Genomic DNA, 24530 nt, shown 5'->3' on the forward strand with positions numbered 1-24530 from the left:
TCGCCCTGCCCCAGCCCGGGGCCCCGGGGCCAGGACCCGCTGGGCACTAGCAGCGACCCCCAGGCGTGCGGGCGCCGGCTCCCGCACGACCCGGAGCGCGGGTCTCTGGGCCCGGCGACGGAGCCTGTCGAACGGGGTCGCGCCACGTGCCCGGGGCCAGGACGGGTGTCACCCCCGCCCCGGGGCACAAGTCGCACTTCTGCCGCGCCAGATCCCTGGGCGCGTCCCCCGGCGCAGCGACGGCTGCTTGTGGCAGGGCACGGGGCCAGCGTCGCTCCCAGCCACGGCCCCGCGCCCCCGCGGGGGCTGTTTTGCAACCGGGGCCAAGAGTGTCAGCAGCTCCTCGGCGAAACGACCGTCCCCAACGGCCCGGCTGTGCCGCGGATAAAAGGGGCTGCAGCGCCGGCCCCGACGAGCGCCCGCAGCATGCAGCCCTGCCCGAGAGCGCTGCTGGTGCTGGCGCTGGTGCTGGGGGCGGCCGTGGCCGTGGCCGTGGCCCTGCCCGCGCCCCCGGCCCCGGCCCCGAGCGGCTACCAGGAGGCCCTGGCCGCGGCCGTCGACACCTACAACCGGGAGTCGGGCCAGCCCCAGGCCTACCGCCTGCTGGAGGCCGAGCCCCAGCCCCCGTGGGTGAGTGCCCGCGCCCCGACGGCTGGGGAGGGGGCTGGGGCGGCCGCAGCACCCCTTCGCCCAGGGCCCCCGCCTGCGGGAGCCTCTGACAGCCCCCGGCGCGGCGCGGACGGGGGGCGACCCGGGCCTTGCCCCCGGCCCCCTCTGCCCTGCCGACCCCACGCTTCGGGGCCGTGCCCGCGCTGCCTGCCCCTTTGCGCCACGCGCGCCCGGTCCCCCTGCCAGCCTGCCTGAGCGCTCGGCTCCCCCCGCGCAGCCGGCACCGTTTACGTGGCTTTTCCTCGAACCCCCCAGGACCCGGCCTCCCAGCCCGTGCAGCCGCTGAGGTTTTCCATCAAGGAGACGACGTGCCTGGTCTCGGAGAAGCGCGACGTCGGGCAGTGCCCGTTCAAGGACGAGGGGGTGAGAGTCCGCGGCGGCGCGGGGACGTTTCCCCAGGAGCCCCCAGTCCGTCCCAGTCTGACCCTGGGGTCACTTCCCTTCTTGCCCCCCAGCGGGGCAGCCGGTCTGACCCTGAGCAAAGGGCCCAGACCCTCTAGCCAGGACCCGTGTCCTGGGATGGGGGGGGAGCCCCGGGGGGCGGGCAGCCTGCCCGCGAGAGGCGCAGAGGACTTGGGGAGGCTCTCGGGGTCACCGTGTCCCGGCCCCTGGTGACACAGGGTACCACAGCACAGGATTTCTCCCCTCTGCAGCTGGTGAAAGACTGCATCGGGACCTACTCCGCGGAGAAGAAGCCCCCCATCGTCACGGCCACGTGCAAGGACGTGGGTCAGGAGGTGAGTGGACCAGGTCAGGCTGGGGGGGCCTTCTTCGTGGCCCTTCCCAGTGCTGGACTGTGCCCAGGACGAGGCTGCAGCCTCCAGCCGCCGCAGACACGGAGCAAGCGTCTGCCCAGGGGTCACCCAGGGCCGCGGGCGAGCCGTGCTGCAGAGGCGTCGCATCCCCTGCGCTGAGCTGCATGGGGCTGGCCCGGGGGGCTGGGGAGCAGGCTGGGCCGGGCCGTGGCCCCCGGGGTGGGTCCGTGCTACCGCGGGAGGAGACGCTCTCCCGGAGGAGTCACCGCCACAGATCGTGGCTGCAGGGCCTGGGAGTTTGCAGCAGCCCCCGCGGCCGCAGCACTCACGTGCCCCTTCCCCTCTCACCCAGGTCAAACTAAGAGCGATACGATGGCCACTGCCCAGGCCATGGCCCCTGCCGTGGCCCCTGCCGTGGCCCAGGCCGGGGTAGGGGGGCGAGGCCGAGCACCCCCCACCAGCTTCTGCCGCTTGCATGTCCCTGCGCCTGCGCCTCCCTGCTGCGCCGTGGCTCGTAGGCGGCCCCGCTGCCACAAGGACACAGAAACGGCCCCGTGGACCACGCCGGGCTGGGGTCGCAACCTGTCTCCACCAGCGGCCGGCGCCCCCTCTTCTCCCGGGAAGCAGTGAACGCGGCCTCGTTGCCCACCTGCTCTGCGTCCCGGCCCCTGGCTGCGCCCGTTCCCACCCCGGGGCTGGCGCAGCGCCCGGGGGTTTGGGGGCAGCTCGGCCAGGGGCTGATGGATGCAGCTGCTTAGAGGGAAACTGGCCGCCGTGGCCCCTGGCCAGCAGCACAGGGTGCGGGACCCCGGCACGGGCGGGGAAGAGGTGGTGCGCGGCACTGTGCACGTGTTGTGTCCTTGTCTCTGCAGTCCCCGGGGCACAGACGCCCCTGCCTGAATAAAGCATGAGAAGCACCACGCGAGTGGCTCGTCCTGCATGAGTGCCGGGGCTTTTGCTCACTGTCACCCCTATGGCAGACCTTGGGTTGGGTCCTGGGGTCGTTTCTGGACCTGTCGTGTCTCATCCTGCCCCAGGGAGGGAGAACAGGGCACGAGTACGGGGGGCTCGCCATCTGTCCCCATGGGCCCCTGCAATGCTGGTTGTCCCTGGGCTTGATTGTACTGAAGGTCCCAGGCCCCACGGGAGGGCAGGGGCTTCGGATGCGGGGAGGGACGGAGCGGGGGCTCCTCTGCGCTTCTCGGCCGCCCGGTGAGACCGGTAGCAGGACCCAGGGGATCCTTGCCCCGGGTGACTGGCGTCCTCCAGCAGCCGGCCCAGGCAGGCCCCCGGTGTAAGGGGAGCCCACTGCTAATTCATGGATGACGCCTGTTGCCCAGAGCAGCCGGAGACGTTTCCTCTGGCGTCTCCTGCCCAGCAGTGGGATCGGTCGCTGGAGGTATCCGGGGCGATGCTCTCCCTGCGCAGCATGCACTCCTGCCAGCGTCGGGGATGCATTGCTGGGCAAGTCGGACCACTGGCGTGACAAAGTCTGTCGCTGCTGACGTCCTTCGCACGCTCGCACCAGGTCCCTGGATGCAACAGCCCTGGTTGCGTCTGTGGTCACCTGCGAATGCCCATTGTTGCCCCCCTGGATGGGCACGGCGCAGATCCACAGTCTCCTCCATCACGTACAACGCGCGGGCACTCAGGGAGCGTTGAGTAACTGGGGGGTCCCCGGGGTCGGGCCTGTCACCTGCCAGCCTGGATCACGCTGGCCCTGGACCCTGGCATCACGGGCTGGGCACCCCCAGGCCTTCTCCACCCGCAGTGCAAGAAGGGGGCAGAGCGCAACGGGACGAGAAACGTGGCAGAGGCCAGAGGGTCGCCCGGGACCTGTTCCCTCTCCCCGGGGCCAGCCCGCCTGGCGCCTGCTCCCACAAGCTGCTGGCTGTCAGCCCGCGAGGTGCCAGGATCGGTCCCGCACCTCTGCCCGGGGCCGGACGTGAGCAAGCCAGGCGCTAGCAGAGACATCCGGCGCTGCCGCAGGCCCCACGAGATAAAGCCGACCCCCTGCACGAGCCCGGAGGCCGGGCCGTTGAGCACAAACCCCACGTCCAGGCCCTGGGATGTGGGGGGCTCGGACCCCGTGGCTCTCCCTGGCACACCCGTTGTGCCGAGCGGTGAAGCATTTTCAGGGGTCCCCCCGAGACACATCGTGGCTTGGTCCAGCTGGGGGCTCAGCAGCAATTTGACAACAGTCACTTTTCGGGGCGGGGGTTTAACTTGTTTGTCCGAGGTGGGTCGTGGTCCTCTTTGCTGGCACTTTTCTCTGCCCACGTGGGTGCTGGTCTTCACAGGGGTGGTGATCACCTGCCTCGTTAGCCTCGCAATGCTCAAGCGCTATCCCTGAATGGCAGCGTGCTGCTAGCGCCCCACGATAACATTCGTGGTAATGAGAACAGTCAAGGTCCATCCTGGGCTGCTGGGCTGCCCCCGCCCCAAATGCTGGTGGCCACCCCCCACCCCTGCAAACCCTCTGGTTTTTTACTTTATTATACAACGCAGGAGAACAAGCCCGGAGACATGCAATCCCCCTCCACTTCCCCGCCCCGACGCTCCAAACGGCCAGCACTTCTGCAACCGCGGCACCCCGGGGAAGCTGAGAAGTCCATTTTTAGGGAAGCTCAGCCGCTTTTCTCTTCGGGGCACTGTTGCCGTCGCGTAGCAGGCGACCTACCGCGGCATACCCCGAACCTCCCGGCCCGGGTGTATCCCTTCTCTCCCGCCAACACGGACGGACGGTCCCCCAGCCGGTCCCGGGCCTGCCGTCTTGGCCAGACCCATTTCCAGGGAGCCCACCACCCCAAAGGGAGACGAAGCAATGACCCGACTCCCCGGACGGAGCAGAGAATTTGGTGTAATTTCCAGGCAGGCTCATCGGCGCATCGTCAGAGGATTACGCGGCAGCCTGCCTCGTGTGCACGTAGCCGCACGCAGCGTGCACAAGCGCCCGATGCGCGCACTGCAAGCAGCCAGACTGGAGCGTGCCCTGAATGCCGCGGCCAACCCCAGGGATCACGAGAGTTTCTGGCACTTGAGCTCTTCCCCAAGGGCAGGGTGGGACGGGAGCCCCTTGCCCCCCCCGGCATGGCGCAGAAGCAGCTGTCCAGGCCCCGCACGGGGCCGTGGCCGCGCGGGGGACGCAGCCCGGGCGTCCCATCTGCACGACAAGGCCGTCGCAGAGCTGCCCGCCCGGGCGGGCAGCGCAGGGCTCAGGGAGCAAGGCGGCGTCGAGGCAGCGGTCACCGTCCGGAGAGAGCCGGAGCCAGGGCAGCGCGTGGCCAGGCTCCCCGCCTGCCTCCCCGCCGCGGCGCCGACGAAGGCCGGGCTGGCAGGGGTCTCCCCAGCTCACGCCTCGTCCGGCCCTGCTCCAGGCAGCGTCAGCCCCGTGCCCACCGCCCAGCCACGTCTCCGTCTCGCGCCCGGGACACCAGCCCCGCCGGCCGCCCGGGGAACGTGCCCCGCCGCGGGGCCGCCCGCGCGTCCGCGAGGGCATCCGCAACCGCCCGACGTGTCCTGTGCCGCGGTCTGCTGGTCCTCCTCCCGTGCCCTGGGGCCACTGGCAAGGGGCGCGCCGGCATGGCTGGGGCCTCCCTGCACGTGTCTGGGGGCGGTGAGGGAATCCCCTCGGTCGCCTCGTCCCCAGCCCCCGCCGGGGCGCCGTACCGGTCTGGCCCGGGGCCCGGGGCAGGAGCACGTTGCGCCCGTTTGCCCCGCGTTGGGAAACAGGTCCGACAAGCCGAGGGAGCTGGGGCGAGAAGGCTTTTCCTCTGGAAAATGCAGACTCACCAAACTGAAACTCTGAGCAGAAAACACATGCGAAGGAGACTTTCAAGGAGAGGTGTCCTGGGCCCAGGGCACGGCAGCACCAGGGAGGGGGCACAGCCCGCTGCAGCGGGTGCTGGGCACGCCACCGGTGCGGGACAGGCCCGGGGCAAGACCTGCGGTGCCCAGCCCTGCCGCCCAGCCCAGTGTCCAGTGGGAGCGTGTCTCCGTCTGTGTGCCTGGTGCGTGTGCCCAGCGTGTCTCCGTCTGTGTGCCCGGCGCGTGTGCCCGGCATGTCTCCGTCTGTGTGCCCGGCGTGTGTGCCCGGCGCATCTCCATCTGTGTGCCCAGCGTGTCTCCGTCTGTGTGCCCGGTGTGTGTGCCCGACGTGTCTCCGTCTGTGTGCCCGGCGTGTGTGCCTGGCGCGTCTCCGTCTGTGTGCCCAGCGTGTCTCCGTCTGTGTGCCCGGTGTGTGTGCCCGGCGCGTCTCCGTCTGTGTGCCCAGCGTGTCTCCGTCTGTGTGCCCGGTGTCTGTGCCCGACGTGTCTCCGTCTGTGTGCCCGGCGCGTGTGCCTGGCGCGTCTCCGTCTGTGTGCCCAGCGTGTCTCCGTCTGTGTGCCCGGCGTGTGTGCCCGGGGTGTCTCCGTCTGTGTGCCCAGCGTGTCTCCGTCTGTGTGCCCGGTGTGTGTGCCCGGGGTGTCTCCGTCTGTGTGCCCGGTGTGTGTCCCCGGGGTGTCTCCGTCTGCGTGCCCGGCGCGTGTGCCCGGCATGTGTCCATCTGTGTGCCCGGCGTGTGTGCCCGGTGTGTGTGCCCGGGGTGTCTCCATCTGTGTGCCCAGCGCGTGTGCCCGGTGTGTGTGCCCGGGGTGTCTCCATCTGTGTGCCCGGCGCGTGTGCCCGGCATGTCTCCATCTGTGTGCCCAGCGCGTGTGCCTGGCGCGTCTCCGTCTGTGTGCCCAGCGTGTCTCCGTCTGTGTGCCCGGCGTGTGTGCCTGGCGCGTCTCCGTCTGTGTGCCCGGTGTGTGTGCCCGGGGTGTCTCCATCTGTGTGCCCGGCGTGTGTGCCCGGCGCGTCTCCGTCTGTGTGCCCGGCGTGTGTGCCCGGCGTGTCTCCGTCTGTGTGCCCAGCGCGTGTGCCCGGCGTGTGTGCCCGGCGCGCCTCCGTCTGCGTCCAGAGCTCTCCCACGTGCCCTGCCCCTGCGTGCCAGGAAACCGCCCCGACGGCCCGTGTCAGGGGCCTGATGGACACGTGCTCTAGCGCCTGTTTGCTCCTCGCCCCCGGCCTTGTGACCGTCCCCAAGAGGATCGAGCGTGAGTGTGCAAGCCGGTGTGTGCAGAGACGCCCTCACCGTGGGTCGCTATCGCTCCCCCCACCCGCCCGGAGCCGGCGGGACCTTTGGGCCAGGACCCTTCCCCGCCGGCGGGACGGTCACGACACCCCTCCGCCCCGCAGCCCAGGCTTCGCCCTGCCCCAGCCCGGGGCCCCGGGGCCAGGACCCGCTGGGCACCAGCGGCGACCCCCAGGCGTGCGGGCGCCGGCTCCCGCGCGACCCGGAGCGTGGGTCTCTGGGCCCAGCGCCGGAGGCTGCGTGCCCGGGGCCAGGACGGGTGTCACCCCCGCCCCGGGGCACAAGTCGCACTTCTGCCGCGCCAGATCCCTGGGCGCGTCCCCCGGCGCAGCGACGGCTGCTTGTGGCAGGGCACGGGGCCAGCGTCGCTCCCAGCCACGGCCCCGCGCCCCCGCGGGGGCTGTTTTGCAACCGGGGCCAAGAGTGTCAGCAGCTCCTCGGCGAAACGACCGTCCCCAACGGCCCGGCTGTGCCGCGGATAAAAGGGGCTGCAGCGCCGGCCCCGACGAGCGCCCGCAGCATGCAGCCCTGCCCGAGAGCGCTGCTGGTGCTGGCGCTGGTGCTGGGGGCGGCCGTGGCCGTGGCCGTGGCCCTGCCCGCGCCCCCGGCCCCGAGCGGCTACCAGGAGGCCCTGGCCGCGGCCGTCGACACCTACAACCGGGAGTCGGGCCAGCCCCAGGCCTACCGCCTGCTGGAGGCCGAGCCCCAGCCCCCGTGGGTGAGTGCCCGCGCCCCGACGGCTGGGGAGGGGGCTGGGGCGGCCGCAGCACCCCTTCGCCCAGGGCCCCGCCTGCGGGAGCCTCTGACAGCCCCCGGCGCGGCGCGGACGGGGGGCGACCCGGGCCTTGCCCCCGGCCCCCTCTGCCCTGCCGACCCCACGCTTCGGGGCCGTGCCCGCGCTGCCTGCCCCTTTGCGCCACGCGCGCCCGGTCCCCCTGCCAGCCTGCCTGAGCGCTCGGCTCCCCCCGCGCAGCCGGCACCGTTTACGTGGCTTTTCCTCGAACCCCCCAGGACCCGGCCTCCCAGCCCGTGCAGCCGCTGAGGTTTTCCATCAAGGAGACGACGTGCCTGGTCTCGGAGAAGCGCGACGTCGGGCAGTGCCCGTTCAAGGACGAGGGGGTGAGAGTCCGCGGCGGCGCGGGGACGTTTCCCCAGGAGCCCCCAGTCCGTCCCAGTCTGACCCTGGGGTCACTTCCCTTCTTGCCCCCCAGCGGGGCAGCCGGTCTGACCCTGAGCAAAGGGCCCAGACCCTCTAGCCAGGACCCGTGTCCTGGGATGGGGGGGGAGCCCCGGGGGGCGGGCAGCCTGCCCGCGAGAGGCGCAGAGGACTTGGGGAGGCTCTCGGGGTCACCGTGTCCCGGCCCCTGGTGACACAGGGTACCACAGCACAGGATTTCTCCCCTCTGCAGCTGGTGAAAGACTGCATCGGGACCTACTCCGCGGAGAAGAAGCCCCCCATCGTCACGGCCACGTGCAAGGACGTGGGTCAGGAGGTGAGTGGACCAGGTCAGGCTGGGGGGGCCTTCTTCGTGGCCCTTCCCAGTGCTGGACTGTGCCCAGGACGAGGCTGCAGCCTCCAGCCGCCGCAGACACGGAGCAAGCGTCTGCCCAGGGGTCACCCAGGGCCGCGGGCGAGCCGTGCTGCAGAGGCGTCGCATCCCCTGCGCTGAGCTGCATGGGGCTGGCCCGGGGGGCTGGGGAGCAGGCTGGGCCGGGCCGTGGCCCCCGGGGTGGGTCCGTGCTACCGCGGGAGGAGACGCTCTCCCGGAGGAGTCACCGCCACAGATCGTGGCTGCAGGGCCTGGGAGTTTGCAGCAGCCCCCGCGGCCGCAGCACTCACGTGCCCCTTCCCCTCTCACCCAGGTCAAACTAAGAGCGATACGATGGCCACTGCCCAGGCCATGGCCCCTGCCGTGGCCCCTGCCGTGGCCCAGGCCGGGGTAGGGGGGCGAGGCCGAGCACCCCCCACCAGCTTCTGCCGCTTGCATGTCCCTGCGCCTGCGCCTCCCTGCTGCGCCGTGGCTCGTAGGCGGCCCCGCTGCCACAAGGACACAGAAACGGCCCCGTGGACCACGCCGGGCTGGGGTCGCAACCTGTCTCCACCAGCGGCCGGCGCCCCCTCTTCTCCCGGGAAGCAGTGAACGCGGCCTCGTTGCCCACCTGCTCTGCGTCCCGGCCCCTGGCTGCGCCCGTTCCCACCCCGGGGCTGGCGCAGCGCCCGGGGGTTTGGGGGCAGCTCGGCCAGGGGCTGATGGATGCAGCTGCTTAGAGGGAAACTGGCCGCCGTGGCCCCTGGCCAGCAGCACAGGGTGCGGGACCCCGGCACGGGCGGGGAAGAGGTGGTGCGCGGCACTGTGCACGTGTTGTGTCCTTGTCTCTGCAGTCCCCGGGGCACAGACGCCCCTGCCTGAATAAAGCATGAGAAGCACCACGCGAGTGGCTCGTCCTGCATGAGTGCCGGGGCTTTTGCTCACTGTCACCCCTATGGCAGACCTTGGGTTGGGTCCTGGGGTCGTTTCTGGACCTGTCGTGTCTCATCCTGCCCCAGGGAGGGAGAACAGGGCACGAGTACGGGGGGCTCGCCATCTGTCCCCATGGGCCCCTGCAATGCTGGTTGTCCCTGGGCTTGATTGTACTGAAGGTCCCAGGCCCCACGGGAGGGCAGGGGCTTCGGATGCGGGGAGGGACGGAGCGGGGGCTCCTCTGCGCTTCTCGGCCGCCCGGTGAGACCGGTAGCAGGACCCAGGGGATCCTTGCCCCGGGTGACTGGCGTCCTCCAGCAGCCGGCCCAGGCAGGCCCCCGGTGTAAGGGGAGCCCACTGCTAATTCATGGATGACGCCTGTTGCCCAGAGCAGCCGGAGACGTTTCCTCTGGCGTCTCCTGCCCAGCAGTGGGATCGGTCGCTGGAGGTATCCGGAGCGATGCTCTCCCTGCGCAGCATGCACTCCTGCCAGCGTCGGGGATGCATTGCTGGGCAAGTCGGACCACTGGCGTGACAAAGTCTGTCGCTGCTGACGTCCTTCGCACGCTCGCACCAGGTCCCTGGATGCAACAGCCCTGGTTGCGTCTGTGGTCGCCTGCGAATGCCCATTGTTGCCCCCCTGGATGGGCACGGCGCAGATCCACAGTCTCCTCCATCACGTACAACGCGCGGGCACTCAGGGAGCGTTGAGTAACTGGGGGGTCCCCGGGGTCGGGCCTGTCACCTGCCAGCCTGGATCACGCTGGCCCTGGACCCTGGCATCACGGGCTGGGCACCCCCAGGCCTTCTCCACCCGCAGTGCAAGAAGGGGGCAGAGCGCAACGGGACGAGAAACGTGGCAGAGGCCAGAGGGTCGCCCGGGACTTGTTCCCTCTCCCCGGGGCCAGCCCGCCTGGCGCCTGCTCCCACAAGCTGCTGGCTGTCAGCCCGCGAGGTGCCAGGATCGGTCCCGCACCTCTGCCCGGGGCCGGACGTGAGCAAGCCAGGCGCTAGCAGAGACATCCGGCGCTGCCGCAGGCCCCACGAGATAAAGCCGACCCCCTGCACGAGCCCGGAGGCCGGGCCGTTGAGCACAAACCCCACGTCCAGGCCCTGGGATGTGGGGGGCTCGGACCCCGTGGTCCATGGGGCGTGCTCTCCCTGGCACACCCGTTGTGCTGAGCGGTGAAGCATTTTCAGGGGTCCCCCCGAGACACATCGTGGCTTGGTCCAGCTGGGGGCTCAGCAGCAATTTGACAACAGTCACTTTTCGGGGCGGGGGTTTAACTTGTTTGTCCGAGGTGGGTCGTGGTCCTCTTTGCTGGCACTTCTCTCTGCCCACGTGGGTGCTGGTCTTCACAGGGGTGGTGATCACCTGCCTCGTTAGCCTCGCAATGCTCAAGCGCTATCCCTGAATGGCAGCGTGCTGCTAGCGCCCCACGATAACATTCGTGGTAATGAGAACAGTCAAGGTCCATCCTGGGCTGCTGGGCTGCCCCCGCCCCAAATGCTGGTGGCCACCCCCCACCCCTGCAAACCCTCTGGTTTTTTACTTTATTATACAACGCAGGAGAACAAGCCCGGAGACATGCAATCCCCCTCCACTTCCCCGCCCCGACGCTCCAAACGGCCAGCACTTCTGCAACCGCGGCACCCCGGGGAAGCTGAGAAGTCCATTTTTAGGGAAGCTCAGCCGCTTTTCTCTTCGGGGCACTGTTGCCGTCGCGTAGCAGGCGACCTACCGCGGCATACCCCGAACCTCCCGGCCCGGGTGTATCCCTTCTCTCCCGCAAACACGTAGGGACGGTCCCCCAGCCGGTCCCGGGCCTGCCGTCTTGGCCAGACCCATTTCCAGGGAGCCCACCACCCCAAAGGGAGACGAAGCAATGACCCGACTCCCCGGACGGAGCAGAGAATTTGGTGTAATTTCCAGGCAGGCTCATCGGCGCATCGTCAGAGGATTACGCGGCAGCCTGCCTCGTGTGCACGTAGCCGCACGCAGCGTGCACAAGCGCCCGATGCGCGCACTGCAAGCAGCCAGACTGGAGCGTGCCCTGAATGCCGCGGCCAACCCCAGGGATCACGAGAGTTTCTGGCACTTGAGCTCTTCCCCAAGGGCAGGGTGGGACGGGAGCCCCTTGCCCCCCCCGGCATGGCGCAGAAGCAGCTGTCCAGGCCCCGCACGGGGCCGTGGCCGCGCGGGGGACGCAGCCCGGGCGTCCCATCTGCACGACAAGGCCGTCGCAGAGCTGCCCGCCCGGGCGGGCAGCGCAGGGCTCAGGGAGCAAGGCGGCGTCGAGGCAGCGGTCACCGTCCGGAGAGAGCCGGAGCCAGGGCAGCGCGTGGCCAGGCTCCCCGCCTGCCTCCCCGCCGCGGCGCCGACGAAGGCCGGGCTGGCAGGGGTCTCCCCAGCTCACGCCTCGTCCGGCCCTGCTCCAGGCAGCGTCAGCCCCGTGCCCACCGCCCAGCCACGTCTCCGTCTCGCGCCCGGGACACCAGCCCCGCCGGCCGCCCGGGGAACGTGCCCCGCCGCGGGGCCGCCCGCGCGTCCGCGAGGGCATCCGCAACCGCCCGACGTGTCCTGTGCCGCGGTCTGCTGGTCCTCCTCCCGTGCCCTGGGGCCACTGGCAAGGGGCGCGCCGGCATGGCTGGGGCCTCCCTGCACGTGTCTGGGGGCGGTGAGGGAATCCCCTCGGTCGCCTCGTCCCCACCCCAGCACCCCCAGCCCCCGCCAAGGCGCCGTACCGGTCTGGCCCGGGGCCCAGGGCAGGAGCACGTTGCGCCCGTTTGCCCCGCGTTGGGAAACAGGTCCGACAAGCCGAGGGAGCTGGGGCGAGAAGGCTTTTCCTCTGGAAAATGCAGACTCACCAAACTGAAACTCTGAGCAGAAAACACATGCGAAGGAGACTTTCAAGGAGAGGTGTCCTGGGCCCAGGGCACGGCAGCACCAGGGAGGGGGCACAGCCCGCTGCAGCAGGTGCTGGGCACACCACCGGTGCGGGACAGGCCCAGCGGCAAGACCTGCAGTGCCCAGCCCTGCCGCCCAGCCCAGTGTCCAGTGGGAGCGTGTCTCTGTCTGTGTGCCCGGCGCGTGTGCCCGGCGTGTGTGCCTGGTGTGTGTGCCTGGTTGTGTGTGCCTGGCGTGTCTCCATCTGTGTGCCTGTTGCGTGTGCCCGGGGTGTCTCCGTCTGTGTGCCCAGCATGTCTCCGTCTGTGTGCCCGGTGTGTGTGCCCGGGGTGTCTCCGTCTGTGTGCCCGGTGTGTGTCCCCGGGGTGTCTCCGTCTGCGTGCCCGGCGCGTGTGCCCGGCATGTGTCCATCTGTGTGCCCGGCGTGTGTGCCCGGTGTGTGTGCCCGGGGTGTCTCCATCTGTGTGCCCGGCGCGTGTGCCCAGTGTGTGTGCCCGGGGTGTCTCCATCTGTGTGCCCGGCGCGTGTGCCCGGCATGTCTCCATCTGTGTGCCCGGCGTGTGTGCCCGGGGTGTCTCCGTCTGTGTGCCCGGCGCGTGTGCCCGGCGCGTCTCCATCTGCGTCCGGAGCTCTCCCACGTGCCCTGCCCCCGCATGCCATGAAACCGCCCCGACGGCCCGTGTCAGGGGCCTGATGGACACGTGCTCTAGTGCCTGTCTGCTCCTCGCCCCCGGCCTTGTGACCGTCCCCAGGATCGAGCGTGAGTGTGCAAGCCGGTGTGTGCAGAGACGCCCTCATCATGGGTCGCCCGGAGCCGGCGGGACCTTTGGGCCAGGACCCTTCCCCGCCGGCGGGACGGTCACGACACCCCTCCCCCCCGCAGCCCAGGCTTCGCCCTGCCCCAGCCCGGGGCCCCGGGGCCAGGACCCGCTGGGCACCAGCGGCGACCCCCAGGCGTGCGGGCGCCGGCTCCCGCGCGACCCGGAGCGTGGGTCTCTGGGCCCAGCGCCGGAGGCTGCGTGCCCGGGGCCAGGACGGGTGTCACCCCCGCCCCGGGGCACAAGTCGCACTTCTGCCGCGCCAGATCCCTGGGCGCGTCCCCCGGCGCAGCGACGGCTGCTTGTGGCAGGGCACGGGGCCAGCGTCGCTCCCAGCCACGGCCCCGCGCCCCCGCGGGGGCTGTTTTGCAACCGGGGCCAAGAGTTTCAGCAGCTCCTCGGCGAAACGACCGTCCCCAACGGCCCGGCTGTGCCGCGGATAAAAGGGGCTGCAGCGCCGGCCCCGACGAGCGCCCGCAGCATGCAGCCCTGCCCGAGAGCGCTGCTGGTGCTGGCGCTGGTGCTGGGGGCGGCCGTGGCCGTGGCCGTGGCCCTGCCCGCGCCCCCGGCCCCGAGCGGCTACCAGGAGGCCCTGGCCGCGGCCGTCGACACCTACAACCGGGAGTCGGGCCAGCCCCAGGCCTACCGCCTGCTGGAGGCCGAGCCCCAGCCCCCGTGGGTGAGTGCCCGCGCCCCGACGGCTGGGGAGGGGGCTGGGGCGGCCGCAGCACCCCTTCGCCCAGGGCCCCGCCTGCGGGAGCCTCTGACAGCCCCCGGCGCGGCGCGGACGGGGGGCGACCCGGGCCTTGCCCCCGGCCCCCTCTGCCCTGCCGACCCCACGCTTCGGGGCCGTGCCCGCGCTGCCTGCCCCTTTGCGCCACGCGCGCCCGGTCCCCCTGCCAGCCTGCCTGAGCGCTCGGCTCCCCCCGCGCAGCCGGCACCGTTTACGTGGCTTTTCCTCGAACCCCCCAGGACCCGGCCTCCCAGCCCGTGCAGCCGCTGAGGTTTTCCATCAAGGAGACGACGTGCCTGGTCTCGGAGAAGCGCGACGTCGGGCAGTGCCCGTTCAAGGACGAGGGGGTGAGAGTCCGCGGCGGCGCGGGGACGTTTCCCCAGGAGCCCCCAGTCCGTCCCAGTCTGACCCTGGGGTCACTTCCCTTCTTGCCCCCCAGCGGGGCAGCCGGTCTGACCCTGAGCAAAGGGCCCAGACCCTCTAGGCAGGACCCGTGTCCTGGGATGGGGGGGGAGCCCCGGGGGGCGGGCAGCCTGCCCGCGAGAGGCGCAGAGGACTTGGGGAGGCTCTCGGGGTCACCGTGTCCCGGCCCCTGGTGACACAGGGTACCACAGCACAGGATTTCTCCCCTCTGCAGCTGGTGAAAGACTGCATCGGGACCTACTCCGCGGAGAAGAAGCCCCCCGTCGTCACGGCCACGTGCAAGGACGTGGGTCAGGAGGTGAGTGGACCAGGTCAGGCTGGGGGGGCCTTCTTCGTGGCCCTTCCCAGTGCTGGACTGTGCCCAGGACGAGGCTGCAGCCTCCAGCCGCCGCAGACACGGAGCAAGCGTCTGCCCAGGGGTCACCCAGGGCCGCGGGCGAGCCGTGCTGCAGAGGCGTCGCATCCCCTGCGCTGAGCTGCATGGGGCTGGCCCGGGGGGCTGGGGAGCAGGCTGGGCCGGGCCGTGGCCCCCGGGGTGGGTCCGTGCTACCGCGGGAGGAGACGCTCTCCCGGAGGAGTCACCGCCACAGATCGTGGCTGCAGGGCCTGGGAGTTTGCAGCAGCCCCCGCGGCCGCAGCACTCACGTGCCCCTTTCCACCTAGACCGTCCGCGTCAGGTCCAGGCGGCCACCGAGGAGAGACTGCAAGGGACGGCCAAAGCGTTGTTCCTGGCTCGGCCACACTACCTCCCTCTCACTCCCCACACACGGACGACCCGTGGGGTAGGGGGGCGAGGCCGGGCACCCCCACCAGCTTCTGCCGCTTGCATGTCCCTGCCGCCTGCGCCTCCCTGCTGCGCCGTGGCTCGTAGGCGGCCCCGCTGCCACACGGACGCAGAAACGGCCCCGTGGACCACGCCGGGCTGGGGTCGCATCCTGTCTCCACCAGTGGCCGGCGCCCCCTCTTCTCCCGGGAAGCAGAAGGGGGACAGGCAGCAACCGCGGGCTCGTTGCCCACCTCCTCTGCTTCCCGGCCCCTGGCTGCGCCCGTTCCCACCCCGGGGCTGGCGCAGCGCCCGGGGCTTGGGGGGCAGCTCGGCCAGGGGCTGATGGATGCAGCTGCTTAGAGGGAAACTGGCCGCCGTGGGCCCTGGCCAGCAGCACAGGGTGCGGGACCCCGGCACGGGCGGGAAAGAGGCAGTCGGTGGCACTGTGCGGAGGAAGCCGCAGCGCCCGCTGGGGTGCGGGTGCCTGTGCCACGGGTGTCACGTCTCCCTGAGTGTTTAGTCCCTTCCCCGGCCTGGACGGGACCTGCTGGGGGCTGGCGAGGGCCCGTTCTCCCTGCGCTTGTGGCTGCCTCCACTTCCCCCACGCCCGCGATTGCAACCTGCTGCGGTGCCGCTGCACGGGCACGTGCGTGTGAACCCTGCCCTCACCTGCGTGAGCTCCCCCGAGCACACGTGTCGTGCCCTTGTCTCTGCAGCCCCCCGGGCACCGTCGCCCCTGCCTGAATAAAGCATGAGAAGCACCGCGTGGGGCTGCTTGTCCTGCATGAGCGCCGAGGCTTTTGCTTGCCACCGTATGAGAGACCTTGGGTTGGGTTCGCGGTCTGTCCCTTTGCGACCCTGCAGTGCTGCATGTCTCTGGGCTTGATTGCGCTGAAGGTCCCAGTGCGCACGGGGCAGGACAGGGGCTTTGGCCGCGGGGAGGGATGGAGTGGGGACTTCTTTGCACTGCACGTCTGCCTGTGACACCGGTGACGGGACTCGGGGACCCAGGTGATCCTGTCCTGGGGGCTCTAGGGCGCTCCAGCAACCAGCCCAGGCAGGTACATTCACTGCTACATCCATGCACCACGCGTCTCTTCATGGCCATTGCCGGTCGCCGATGTCCTGTCTTCTCACCAGCCGACCGGCGCTGGGCATCATCAGACGGCGAGGTATCTGTGGCCCTTGGCGTCCAGCGCTCGGGAGAAGGTGACAGTTAAAAGGCTAAAAGCTGTAAGGTGGTACAGGCTTAAAAATGTAAAAAGCTTAAAGGCATAAAAGCTCGACAGCATCAAGGCTTAAAAGCATAAAAGCTTAAAAACCTAAGAGCCATAAAAGCCTAAAAGCCATAAAAGCTAAAAGCCTAAAACCGCCGCTGGAGGTTAAAAACGTCAACTGGTTCCGGGGGACAACCGAAGAGAAAACAGGCTGTGCCCGTCCAGGTCAGAGGTTCAAAACGAGTGCCCGCGGGGGACACCGAGCAGAGACCCCGGCCAGCGCCCACCGGCTCGCCGGCGGCTACTGCCCAGTCGTACTCCGCCCGGAGCCGCGCGCGAAGGACACCGAGGAAAAACGCCCCGAGGGCCCCGGGAGAGCCTCCTGCCTGGACCGCCAGATGACGAGTCTGGCCAGTGCCAGGAGGAGGTTGACCAGGAGGTCCCGGGCCTTGGTGGGGCGCCGGATGGGGTGTGCATGAACTAAAAGGTGCGGGGCATAGTGCAGGAGGAGGAGGTGCAGGGGCTGCGTCTCCCTCTCGGGGCAGAAGGGCACTGGTCGGAGGCCTCCAAGACGCGGTTCTTCCACGCGCCCGTCGCGACGGCTCCGCGGAGGTCCCCGGCGGCGCTCGGGACCAGGTCCGAGCACAGGCTCCGCCACCGGGGCCCCAGAGCAGCTGCAGATGTTTCCTCTGGCGTCTCCAGCCCGGTGGTGTCAGATGCCAGGAGGGCAGTGAGTAGGGGACCGGTCACTAGAGATATCTGGTGCGATGCTCTCCCTGCGCAGCGTCCGCTCCTGCCAGCGTCGGGGACGTGGTGCTGGGCAAGACGGACCGCTGGTGTGACCCAGTTGGCACTGCTGACGTCCTTCGCACACTCATACCGGGTGTCTGGGTGCGACGTCCCCGGTTGCCTCCGTGGTCGCCTGCGAATGCTCACTGCTGCCCCCCTGGGTGGGCACGGCGCACGGGAGGAGCTGCAGCGCTGCGGGCACCCCCGGCAAACAGCCTGTTCCTGTGAGCTGGGCCGTGGCAGGGCTGTGGCCAAGCCCGGTGCTGGACTAGTCCATACCTATGGGGGGGACTGGCCAACAGGCCCCTGGGCATCCTCCTTCACCCCTACGCATGTGGGTCAAGAGTCTTTGCCCGTGGTCCTGCTGTGCTGGCGGTGCCGTGCTTAGTGCCAGGCGGCATCACAAAACGTCTCTGATCACCTGGCTCTTCCCCGCGACACGCCAGTGTCCCGTGCTCGGGCTGCCAGTGTCCAGCTAAGGCGCCCTTGGGTGGAGCCTCCTTATGACTTCAGCTGTGCTGAGACCCCTTCGTGCTGCTGACCCATGTCTCGCTTCCACCATCCCACGAGACGCGAGCCCATTTGCCCCACAGAGATGAACACCGGCCCAGCACGTTGGGTGGGCATGTCCTCACGGCGGCTTGCGTGCACGTGTGGAGGAATCCCTCTTCCTCTGCCTCCCACTTGGGACCAACCAAGTGGCCCCTGTATTCATAGCCCCGGGTGGTCACTCAGGTGACCCGGGCTGGAGACGCCCCTGGGGAACCTGCTCCCTTTGTCTCAAGCTTCCCGCCTCATGCAGAGACGTGAGTAGTCCCCTCACCTGTCTGTCCACCTGGTTGCCCCACTTTACAGCGCCAGAAGCTGAATGAGCCTAACCCCTACTGCCTGAGCATTGGCCTCACGCCGGGGGGAAGCGGCTTGAGCCCTCTCACTCTTGGAGGTGAGCAGCGATGCCTATTAAATTGGCTGGTTAGCTTTAAACAGCACCTGCCCTGATTGGCCCCGAAGGTGTGGTGGGAAAGGGTGTTTAAGAGCCTCTTCTTCCTGGGAGAAGGAGAGCTGTTTGGGGAACCCTGGAGTAAGCACACGGGCTCTTCTGGGCTCCGGATGAGCATGTGCGTAACTCCCCTGAAACTTGTCTAGAAACATAGCCTAGTGCAATGTGGACACCACTAAGCTGACACTGTGTGCTCCAAGATTATGCTTTGATGCCTCTCTAACCTGTACCCTTCCTCAAGCCTACCCTCTGTAACCAGTAAAGCCGCTATACAAGCGTGCTGGACTTGCTCGAGAGGGATCGGGCACACCTTTTTTATTCCCCTGCCCCGGCTGGGTAAGGGAGGCTACTTTCTGTGCTTCGGGTTAAAGGAAGCACCCCAAGTTCTTGCGGGGGGTCAAGCACCTCAAGGTCTACAAGGCGTGTGTACCCAGGGGCACAGGGCCCAGACAATGATCAGACCCCTGGGTGGTGGCAGCCGTTGCCCCAGGCTTGTGGGTGTGCTCGGGGTAGGGGTCGGCCAGACACGATGCGCCCCAGGGGAGGTCTTCAGAGCTTGGTAGGTGGTCGGGTGCAGCGGGGTGGGTGGCTCAGTGCACCTGCATGCCGTGGTGGCCCGTGGTGGGCCACCACGGCATGTGCACAGCGTAATACTCCCTCTCCTTGCTGTTGTGCTGACAGCGTTAATGATGCTGATTTTCAAAGGATGCATCTGAATCACACCCTGCCCTTGAGATGACACGGTGTGATTCAGAGCAAGGGGGGCAGGCTCTCTGCAGACTCAGGCCGGTGGCACTGTCAAGGTAAGAGGTCCCGGTCTCAGGCATTTGGTTCACCCATAAGGGCTAAAGGCAGAGCCTTATTTTAAAGAACAGTTGAGATGGTGCAGGCCAGGCTGCCTGCCTGGGGCATGCGGTGAGGACAAGTGCATATGCAAATACAGTGCTTGTACGCTCTGGACGTGTAGCTGTGCGTTTGCAAACTGGAATCACAACAGAGGACATGTGCTGGATGGTGCCAGGGACCTGGTGTTTGGTGGTGCCGTCAGCCGGCCGTGGCTGCAGAGTGCAGCCAGCTCTGGCGTCCTGTTGTGTCAGGCGCTGCACAAATGTACAAAAACCGGCTGATTTCCTCAGCAGCACCGGCTCCTCGCGCTCTGCTGTGATGCCATGAATGACATCTATGCGTGTGCCGAATGCAACAATCACAAGGCCTGGAAGTCCAGAGGGCAGCAATAAATGAAGCATGAGGCAAGGGGCAGGCAGGGGCATATCCCTCCCTCCTTTGCACACGGCAAGTGAACAAGGTGTGAAGCACTAAACCCCCCCGCCCTGCTCAGCCCCGCCTGCCCGGGGCAGATGGAGCAAGGGCCAGTTCCTGTAAAGAGGAGGAAAGCCTCAGCCCCCGGGCAGCTCCAGCGCAGACGCAGCGAGTCGCCCATCGGCTTGGGGCACAGTGAGAAACCACAGGGCGCCGCGCAGCAGACACCCAGGGATGGGGCGCCGGGGCTGGGTGGTGCTGCTGGCCTTGGCCACGCTCGCGGCTGGCGCCCTGGGCTCCCAGCACAGGACGCTGAGCTACGAAGAGGCCGTGTCCTTGGCTGTCGACTTCTACAACCAGGGGCCGGGCATAGACCATGCCTTCCGGCTCCTCCGCGCTGACCCCCAGCCCGCGTGGGTAAGTCACCAGCTCGCTCCTGCCCTGGCGACCGACCGCAGTGCAAGGCAGGCGTCCAGCTCCAAGCACCTGCAAAGCACCTCTTCCCTCCGAAAGCGCTGCGGGTCAGCGCACGGAGCCGGCTCTGTCCAGGCTCCAAGGGAAGGTTGCCACCCCAGCTCGTCCTTCAGATGTGTGGAGAAGGAGCCAAAATAGGCTATACAGCCAAAAAGTGTCTGGCTGCCCATGTTGGAGGGTTGGAGGGTCCCAGGTGCGATGGTCCAGGGAAGGGCTGGGATGATGTGGTTGGGGCTGGTCCTGCTTGGGGCCGGGGGTGCACTAGGTGACCCCTGAGGTCCTGTCGAGCCCCCGTGATCTATGATTTAGTGACACAAGAAGCAAAAGTGGGGGGGTGGATTTTGGTGATAACTTTTTTTAAACCAACCGTACAATTGGGGAGAGGTCGTTACCCATGTCAGTCCGAAGTCTGGCGCGGGGGCGTTTGATCTCTGGGGAAGGGGCAGGGCAGGGCTGGGTGCAGCCTGGGGCTCAGTCTCTTCTTTGCTCCGATGCCCCTCAGGACATGACGTCCCAGCCCCGGCAGGAGCTGCGGTTCGTGGTCCGTGAGACCGTGTGCCCGCGGGCCCAGGACCCCCCCGCCAGCGAGTGCGACTTCCAGGACAACGGGGTAAGTGTCCCCCCGCTCCCGAGCATGCGGCTGCTGCGAGCCCCCGGGACCGACCCTACCCCACACCCCCAGCCCCTGGGACGGGGCTGATCCTGCCTCGGGCCGGGCGCGGGCGAGACGATGCCTGGAGGTGCCCGCCAGCCCCACTTCCCCAACAAGCGTTGCCTGTCCGCCCATCCTCTCCCGCCGCGGGCCCTGCCACCGCGGTCCAGACAGATGTGTGCCCCCCGCCATCCTCCCGTCCCCCGGCGCCGATGCCCCGGGATCTGCTCTCTCCCCCGCAGCTGGTCAGGAACTGCACGGGGCTGTTCTCCACGGAGCGGGAGTCGCCCACCGTCATCATCACCTGCGACACGGTGACCCCAGGCCAGGTCGGTCCCCGCGCGGGCTCCCGGGGACAAGAAGGGGCGGGCTGGGCTGCGCTGGCCTCCTGGGCTCCGCGCTGGGCTGCCTGAGACTGGCAAAACCCGGCGCTGGTGTCGGGGCGCCCAGGCGCCCCGGGGCTCAGAGCACGTGTCTGCACAGGGGTCACCGAGGGCCGCAGCTCAGGCCTGCTCGGGGTATCGCACCCCCTGGGCTGGCCCGGCGGTGGGGAGCGGGCTACCGCGGGAGGAGACGCTGGCCCGGGGGAGTCACCCGCCACGCATCGTGGCCGCGGGGCCCGGGACTTCGCAGCACCCCTCGGCCGCGGCGCTCACGTGTCCCTTCCCCTGTAGCACGCCCGCGTCAGGAGGTCCGGATGGCGGGACAGGATCAAGAGACACCGTGGGTCTGACTCCTGGCCCGGCTATATGACCCCCTTCTCGACCAACATAAACAAAGGGGCGAGGCCGGGCACCCCCCACCAGCTTCTACTGCTCCTCCTTGCTGCTTCGTGGCTTGTAGGCAACCCCGCCGCCACAAGGACTCTGCAAGGGCCCCGTGGACCTCGCGTCCCGTCTCCACCAGCGGCCGGCGCCCCCTCTTCTCCGGGGAAGCAGTTGGGGGCAGCTCGGCCAGGGGCTGATGGATGCAGCTGCTTAGAGGGCAGCACAGGGTGCCAGACCCAGGCACGGACGGGTTAGAGGTGGTGCGTGGCACTGTGCGGAGGAAGCCGCAGCGCCCGCTGGGGTGCGGGTGCGTGTGCCACGGGTGTCACGTCTCCCTGAGTGTTTAGTCCCTTCCCCGGCCTGGACGGGACCTGCTGGGGGCTGGCGAGGGCCCGCTCTCCCTGCGCTTGTGGCTGCCTCCACTTCCCCCACGCCCGCGATTGCAACCTGCTGCGGTGCCGCTGCACGGGCGCGTGCGTGTGAACCCTGCCCTCACCTGCGTGAGCTCCCCCGGGCACACGTGTCGTGCCCTTGTCTCTGCAGCCCCCCGGGCACCGTCGCCCCTGCCTGAATAAAGCATGAGAAGCACCACGCGGGGCTGCTTGTCCTGCATGAGCGCCGAGGCTTTTGCTCATCGTCGTCCCTCTGGGAGAACTTGGGTTGGGTCCTCGGGTCGCTTAGGGACCTGTTGCATCCTGCATCACACATGGCAGAGCTGTGTGTGGTCCCTTGTATCGTGGGGGCTGCGACTCCCTCTCACGGCCGCCTGCGGGGGGGCTTGCTGCGGCAACAGGGGCACGGGTTCAATGCAGAGACAGAGCTGAGAAATGGTTCCCATGCCCAAGGCGAGCCCCAGGGCTGCAGGCAATGACGTCCTGCCCCAGGGAGGGAGAGCAAGCCACAGGCACTGGTGGCTCCTCCATCCGGAACAAGACACGGGCACGCAGGGGGACGAGCGAGAGGGTCTCCCGGGTCTCCGCTTCGGGCCAGGGACAGTGCAGGAAGGGCCCCGCGCTGACGAACGGACCTGGCAAGAGAGGGAGGAGACGGCTGGGAAATGACCCAGAGAGAAGCGATGTCTCCACCCTGTGCTGCAAGCGTGTTTTTGTGTCGCGGAGAAAGCAGAAGTCGGGGAGCGTTGAGTAACCGGGGGTCCCCCCGGGCCTCCTCCACCTGCAGTGCAGGGACCGGGCAGAGAGCAACGGGACGAGAAACCCGGCAGAGACGGGAGGGTCGGCCAGGACTTGTTCCCTCTCCCCGGCTCCAGCCCGCCTGGCGCCTGCTCCTGCGAGCTGCTGGCATGTGCAGTCCCATGCGTTTGCCCAGGGCAGATGTGACCGAGCCAGGCACCAGCAGAGACCTCTGGCGCTGCCGCAGCGCCCGTGAGATCAACCCGACCCTCTGCACAGGTCCCGGCGGCTGGGCCGCTGAGCCCGTGGCACCTGGCCACCGAGGTCCAGTGCCCCTGCCATTGCCTGGCCTGGCCCTAGGAAGGAGGCCCCCGAGGAGAGGAAGCAGCCGGGGTGGGGAGGGTTAAGCTAGAGCAGCGGTGCAGCGATGCAGGTCCTTAGCCAAGGCAAACCCGTCTGAGCTGTGCTCCCAGCCCCACTTCTCCACTCTTGGTGTTGGAGCATGGATGAGGCAAAGCAGGCAGGGTTTTCTTCCCACGCTGGTCACCTGTGGCCTGGAGCGTGCATCTGACCCCCCGACCTGTCCCCTGTGACCCTAGGGAGGGCAGGGGTGGCGGAGCGGGCAGAGGGCACGTGCCCGTTGCTCACACTCGTGCCACGGCAGACAGATGCCTGTCACGGGCTGTTACATGCCCTCTGAGGGGTCCCATCCTGCTCGCCCCAGGAGCAGGCTGGTGCCACGGGGGTGGCTCACTGGGGCCAGCGCAGGACAGGGGCTCCCTGGCAAGTGGCCCTGTCGCGTCCCCGAAGCCAGCATGGGATGACCTGCATGCCAGAGAGCAGCCACCTGTGGCACTGGCCCAGCGCAGGCTCCTTGGGGAGCAGCATCACAGCCCCCGGCACCTGCAGTGTGTGTGTGTGCACATCCGTGGTGTGCGCGCATGCACTTGGTGTGTATGTCCCTGCGTATGTGGTGTCCATGTGTGTGTCAGCATCTGGTGGATGCATGCATGAGTGTGAGCATGTGTGGTATGTGTGAGCATGTGTGGTGTGTGCATGTCTGGGAGGGGAGTGTGTGCGTATGCATGTGTGGTGTCCGTGTGCATAAGTATGTGCACGTGCGGTGTGTACGGGCATGCACGTGCAGTGTGCGTGCATATGTGTGTTTGTGCATGTCTGGTGCGTGTGGGTGCATGTGGTTTGTGCGTGTATGTGAGTATTTGTGTGTGCCTACACACGTGTGGTTTGTGTGGATGTGCGTGTGTTTCTGCCTGTGTGCATGAGAATATGGGGGGTGTACGCATGTGTGGGGTGTGCGTGTGTGCAGTCTATTGGCTTTGCTCGCTGGGGAAAAGACAATTAACTACACTACATGGAATATTAATGAAATCTGTGAAACGCCTCCAGCCTCCAGCACCACGAGCCGCGACCGCCGCGATGGCTGCAGCTCAGGACGGCTGGGCCGCGGGTGGCCCCCTCTCCCGGGGCTCCGGCTGGACCCACGCGAGCATCTCCCGGACCACGGAAGGTCTCCGGGCCCGGCTCCCGACCGGCGCCCCTGACCGTAGATCCAGGCTGGCAGGTAGCAGGCCCGACCCCGGAGGCCCCGGTTACTCAACCCTCCTCGACTTCTGCTTTCTCCGCGACATGCAAGCACGCTTGCTGCCCAGGGTGGAGACATCGCTTCTCTCTTTTTTGCAACCTGGGCTGGCCCCTTCTCCCCTCCCTGGCGCGATGTTCTCAGCCGCGCGGACTTCCTTGACTTTCCTCACTGGCCAGGAAATGGCTTTGAGCAAGAGCCAGCCCGGAAGCAGGGTGGGGAAAGCGTTCTGGATGCTGCTGACCTCGGAGAGACAAGGCAGCAAAGAGGGCTACTGGAGCCATCTGCAGAGATGGAGGAAGCCGAGTAAAGGCTTCAGCCTGGGGACATAAGACCAGGAGGTTTATTCCATCCTTGTGCAATGATCGCCTGCTGTTGCTTTGCACATCTATCTCCTGGATGTTTTTACATTTATCCTGTGTGCTTATAGGCCTTTCTCAGCAGTGCTGGGTGCTGGCTGCAGCCCAGGCTGGGGATGGGGACTGGGCTGTGCCAATGCTCCCACCGGGACTTGAACCCAGAGGTTCCTGGCAAGAGAGTCTTGCCCCTCTGCTCGGGGTAAGACAAAGCTGCCCTGGGGGCTGGAAGGGACTTTACCCCTTGGTCAAATTCGTACAGACTTGGTGGGGGTTCACCTTCCTCCCTGGATCTCTACAGTGCACTTTAACAGCCCTTGCAAAAGCAGGATGTGGCCAGCCTCCACTCCACTGCTTACCCGGGGCAGGTTCGGGAGCTCGTGGTGCCTTTGTGCAATGGGCCTTGTAGCTGCGTGCCAGGGTTGAGGGTGCGGCTTTAGGAATAGGCTAGACAAGGACGTCTCCGGGCTGGTTTGGATAGGGATGATCCTGCCCTGAGCAGGACTTGGACTGGATGTGAGCTTTGGAGGGCCCTAACCGGTCTAGGATTCGACGATGAGTGGCCTGCGGTCCAGCCCAACCATTCCCACGCCGGGCAAGCTATTTCATTGTTTTGCCCTTGAATTTGCCATGCT

General features: G+C 68.1%; 4 protein-coding genes across 4 annotated transcripts; all 4 read left to right on the plus strand.

Moving 5' to 3' along the window:
* Positions 1–369: 369 nt before the first annotated feature.
* On the plus strand, positions 370–2336 carry LOC149865179 (cathelicidin-related peptide Oh-Cath-like). Its single transcript, XM_090047983.1, has 4 exons — positions 370–630; positions 925–1032; positions 1323–1406; positions 1777–2336. The coding sequence occupies exons 1-4, from the start codon at positions 427–429 to the stop codon at positions 1855–1857; spliced, it is 477 nt and encodes a 158-aa protein (XP_089904109.1). The 5' UTR covers positions 370–426; the 3' UTR covers positions 1858–2336.
* Positions 2337–7003: 4667 nt separating this feature from the next.
* LOC149865180 (cathelicidin-related peptide Oh-Cath-like) lies at positions 7004–8963 on the plus strand. The gene is made up of 4 exons (XM_090047984.1): positions 7004–7258; positions 7552–7659; positions 7950–8033; positions 8404–8963. Exons 1-4 carry the CDS (start codon positions 7061–7063, stop codon positions 8482–8484), a joined length of 471 nt encoding a protein of 156 aa, XP_089904110.1. The 5' UTR covers positions 7004–7060; the 3' UTR covers positions 8485–8963.
* A 4194-nt stretch (positions 8964–13157) lies between these two features.
* On the plus strand, positions 13158–15406 carry LOC149865181 (cathelicidin-related peptide Oh-Cath-like). Its single transcript, XM_090047981.1, has 4 exons — positions 13158–13407; positions 13701–13808; positions 14099–14182; positions 14548–15406. The coding sequence occupies exons 1-4, from the start codon at positions 13210–13212 to the stop codon at positions 14668–14670; spliced, it is 513 nt and encodes a 170-aa protein (XP_089904107.1). The 5' UTR covers positions 13158–13209; the 3' UTR covers positions 14671–15406.
* A 3674-nt stretch (positions 15407–19080) lies between these two features.
* LOC149865182 (cathelicidin-6-like) lies at positions 19081–21393 on the plus strand. The gene is made up of 4 exons (XM_090047980.1): positions 19081–19333; positions 19893–20000; positions 20285–20371; positions 20717–21393. Exons 1-4 carry the CDS (start codon positions 19151–19153, stop codon positions 21062–21064), a joined length of 726 nt encoding a protein of 241 aa, XP_089904106.1. The 5' UTR covers positions 19081–19150; the 3' UTR covers positions 21065–21393.
* Positions 21394–24530: the final 3137 nt, after the last annotated feature.

This window comes from Crocodylus siamensis, chromosome 5 (genome assembly GCF_052110815.1).
Source record: "Crocodylus siamensis isolate JL-2025a chromosome 5, ASM5211081v1, whole genome shotgun sequence".
Taxonomy (NCBI): domain Eukaryota; kingdom Metazoa; phylum Chordata; order Crocodylia; family Crocodylidae; genus Crocodylus; species Crocodylus siamensis.

Coding starts and splice junctions, on each gene's coding strand:
- LOC149865179 (XM_090047983.1), top strand. CDS start 427: ATGCAGCCCTGCCCGAGAGCGCTGCTGGTGCTGGCGCTGGTGCTGGGG. Junction 1,033..1,322: donor GCCCGTTCAAGGACGAGGGG/GTGAGAGTCCGC, acceptor TCCCCTCTGCAG/CTGGTGAAAGACTGCATCGG. Junction 1,407..1,776: donor GCAAGGACGTGGGTCAGGAG/GTGAGTGGACCA, acceptor CCTCTCACCCAG/GTCAAACTAAGAGCGATACG.
- LOC149865180 (XM_090047984.1), top strand. CDS start 7,061: ATGCAGCCCTGCCCGAGAGCGCTGCTGGTGCTGGCGCTGGTGCTGGGG. Junction 7,259..7,551: donor CCGAGCCCCAGCCCCCGTGG/GTGAGTGCCCGC, acceptor CGAACCCCCCAG/GACCCGGCCTCCCAGCCCGT. Junction 8,034..8,403: donor GCAAGGACGTGGGTCAGGAG/GTGAGTGGACCA, acceptor CCTCTCACCCAG/GTCAAACTAAGAGCGATACG.
- LOC149865181 (XM_090047981.1), top strand. CDS start 13,210: ATGCAGCCCTGCCCGAGAGCGCTGCTGGTGCTGGCGCTGGTGCTGGGG. Junction 13,408..13,700: donor CCGAGCCCCAGCCCCCGTGG/GTGAGTGCCCGC, acceptor CGAACCCCCCAG/GACCCGGCCTCCCAGCCCGT. Junction 13,809..14,098: donor GCCCGTTCAAGGACGAGGGG/GTGAGAGTCCGC, acceptor TCCCCTCTGCAG/CTGGTGAAAGACTGCATCGG.
- LOC149865182 (XM_090047980.1), top strand. CDS start 19,151: ATGGGGCGCCGGGGCTGGGTGGTGCTGCTGGCCTTGGCCACGCTCGCG. Junction 19,334..19,892: donor CTGACCCCCAGCCCGCGTGG/GTAAGTCACCAG, acceptor GATGCCCCTCAG/GACATGACGTCCCAGCCCCG. Junction 20,372..20,716: donor ACACGGTGACCCCAGGCCAG/GTCGGTCCCCGC, acceptor CTTCCCCTGTAG/CACGCCCGCGTCAGGAGGTC.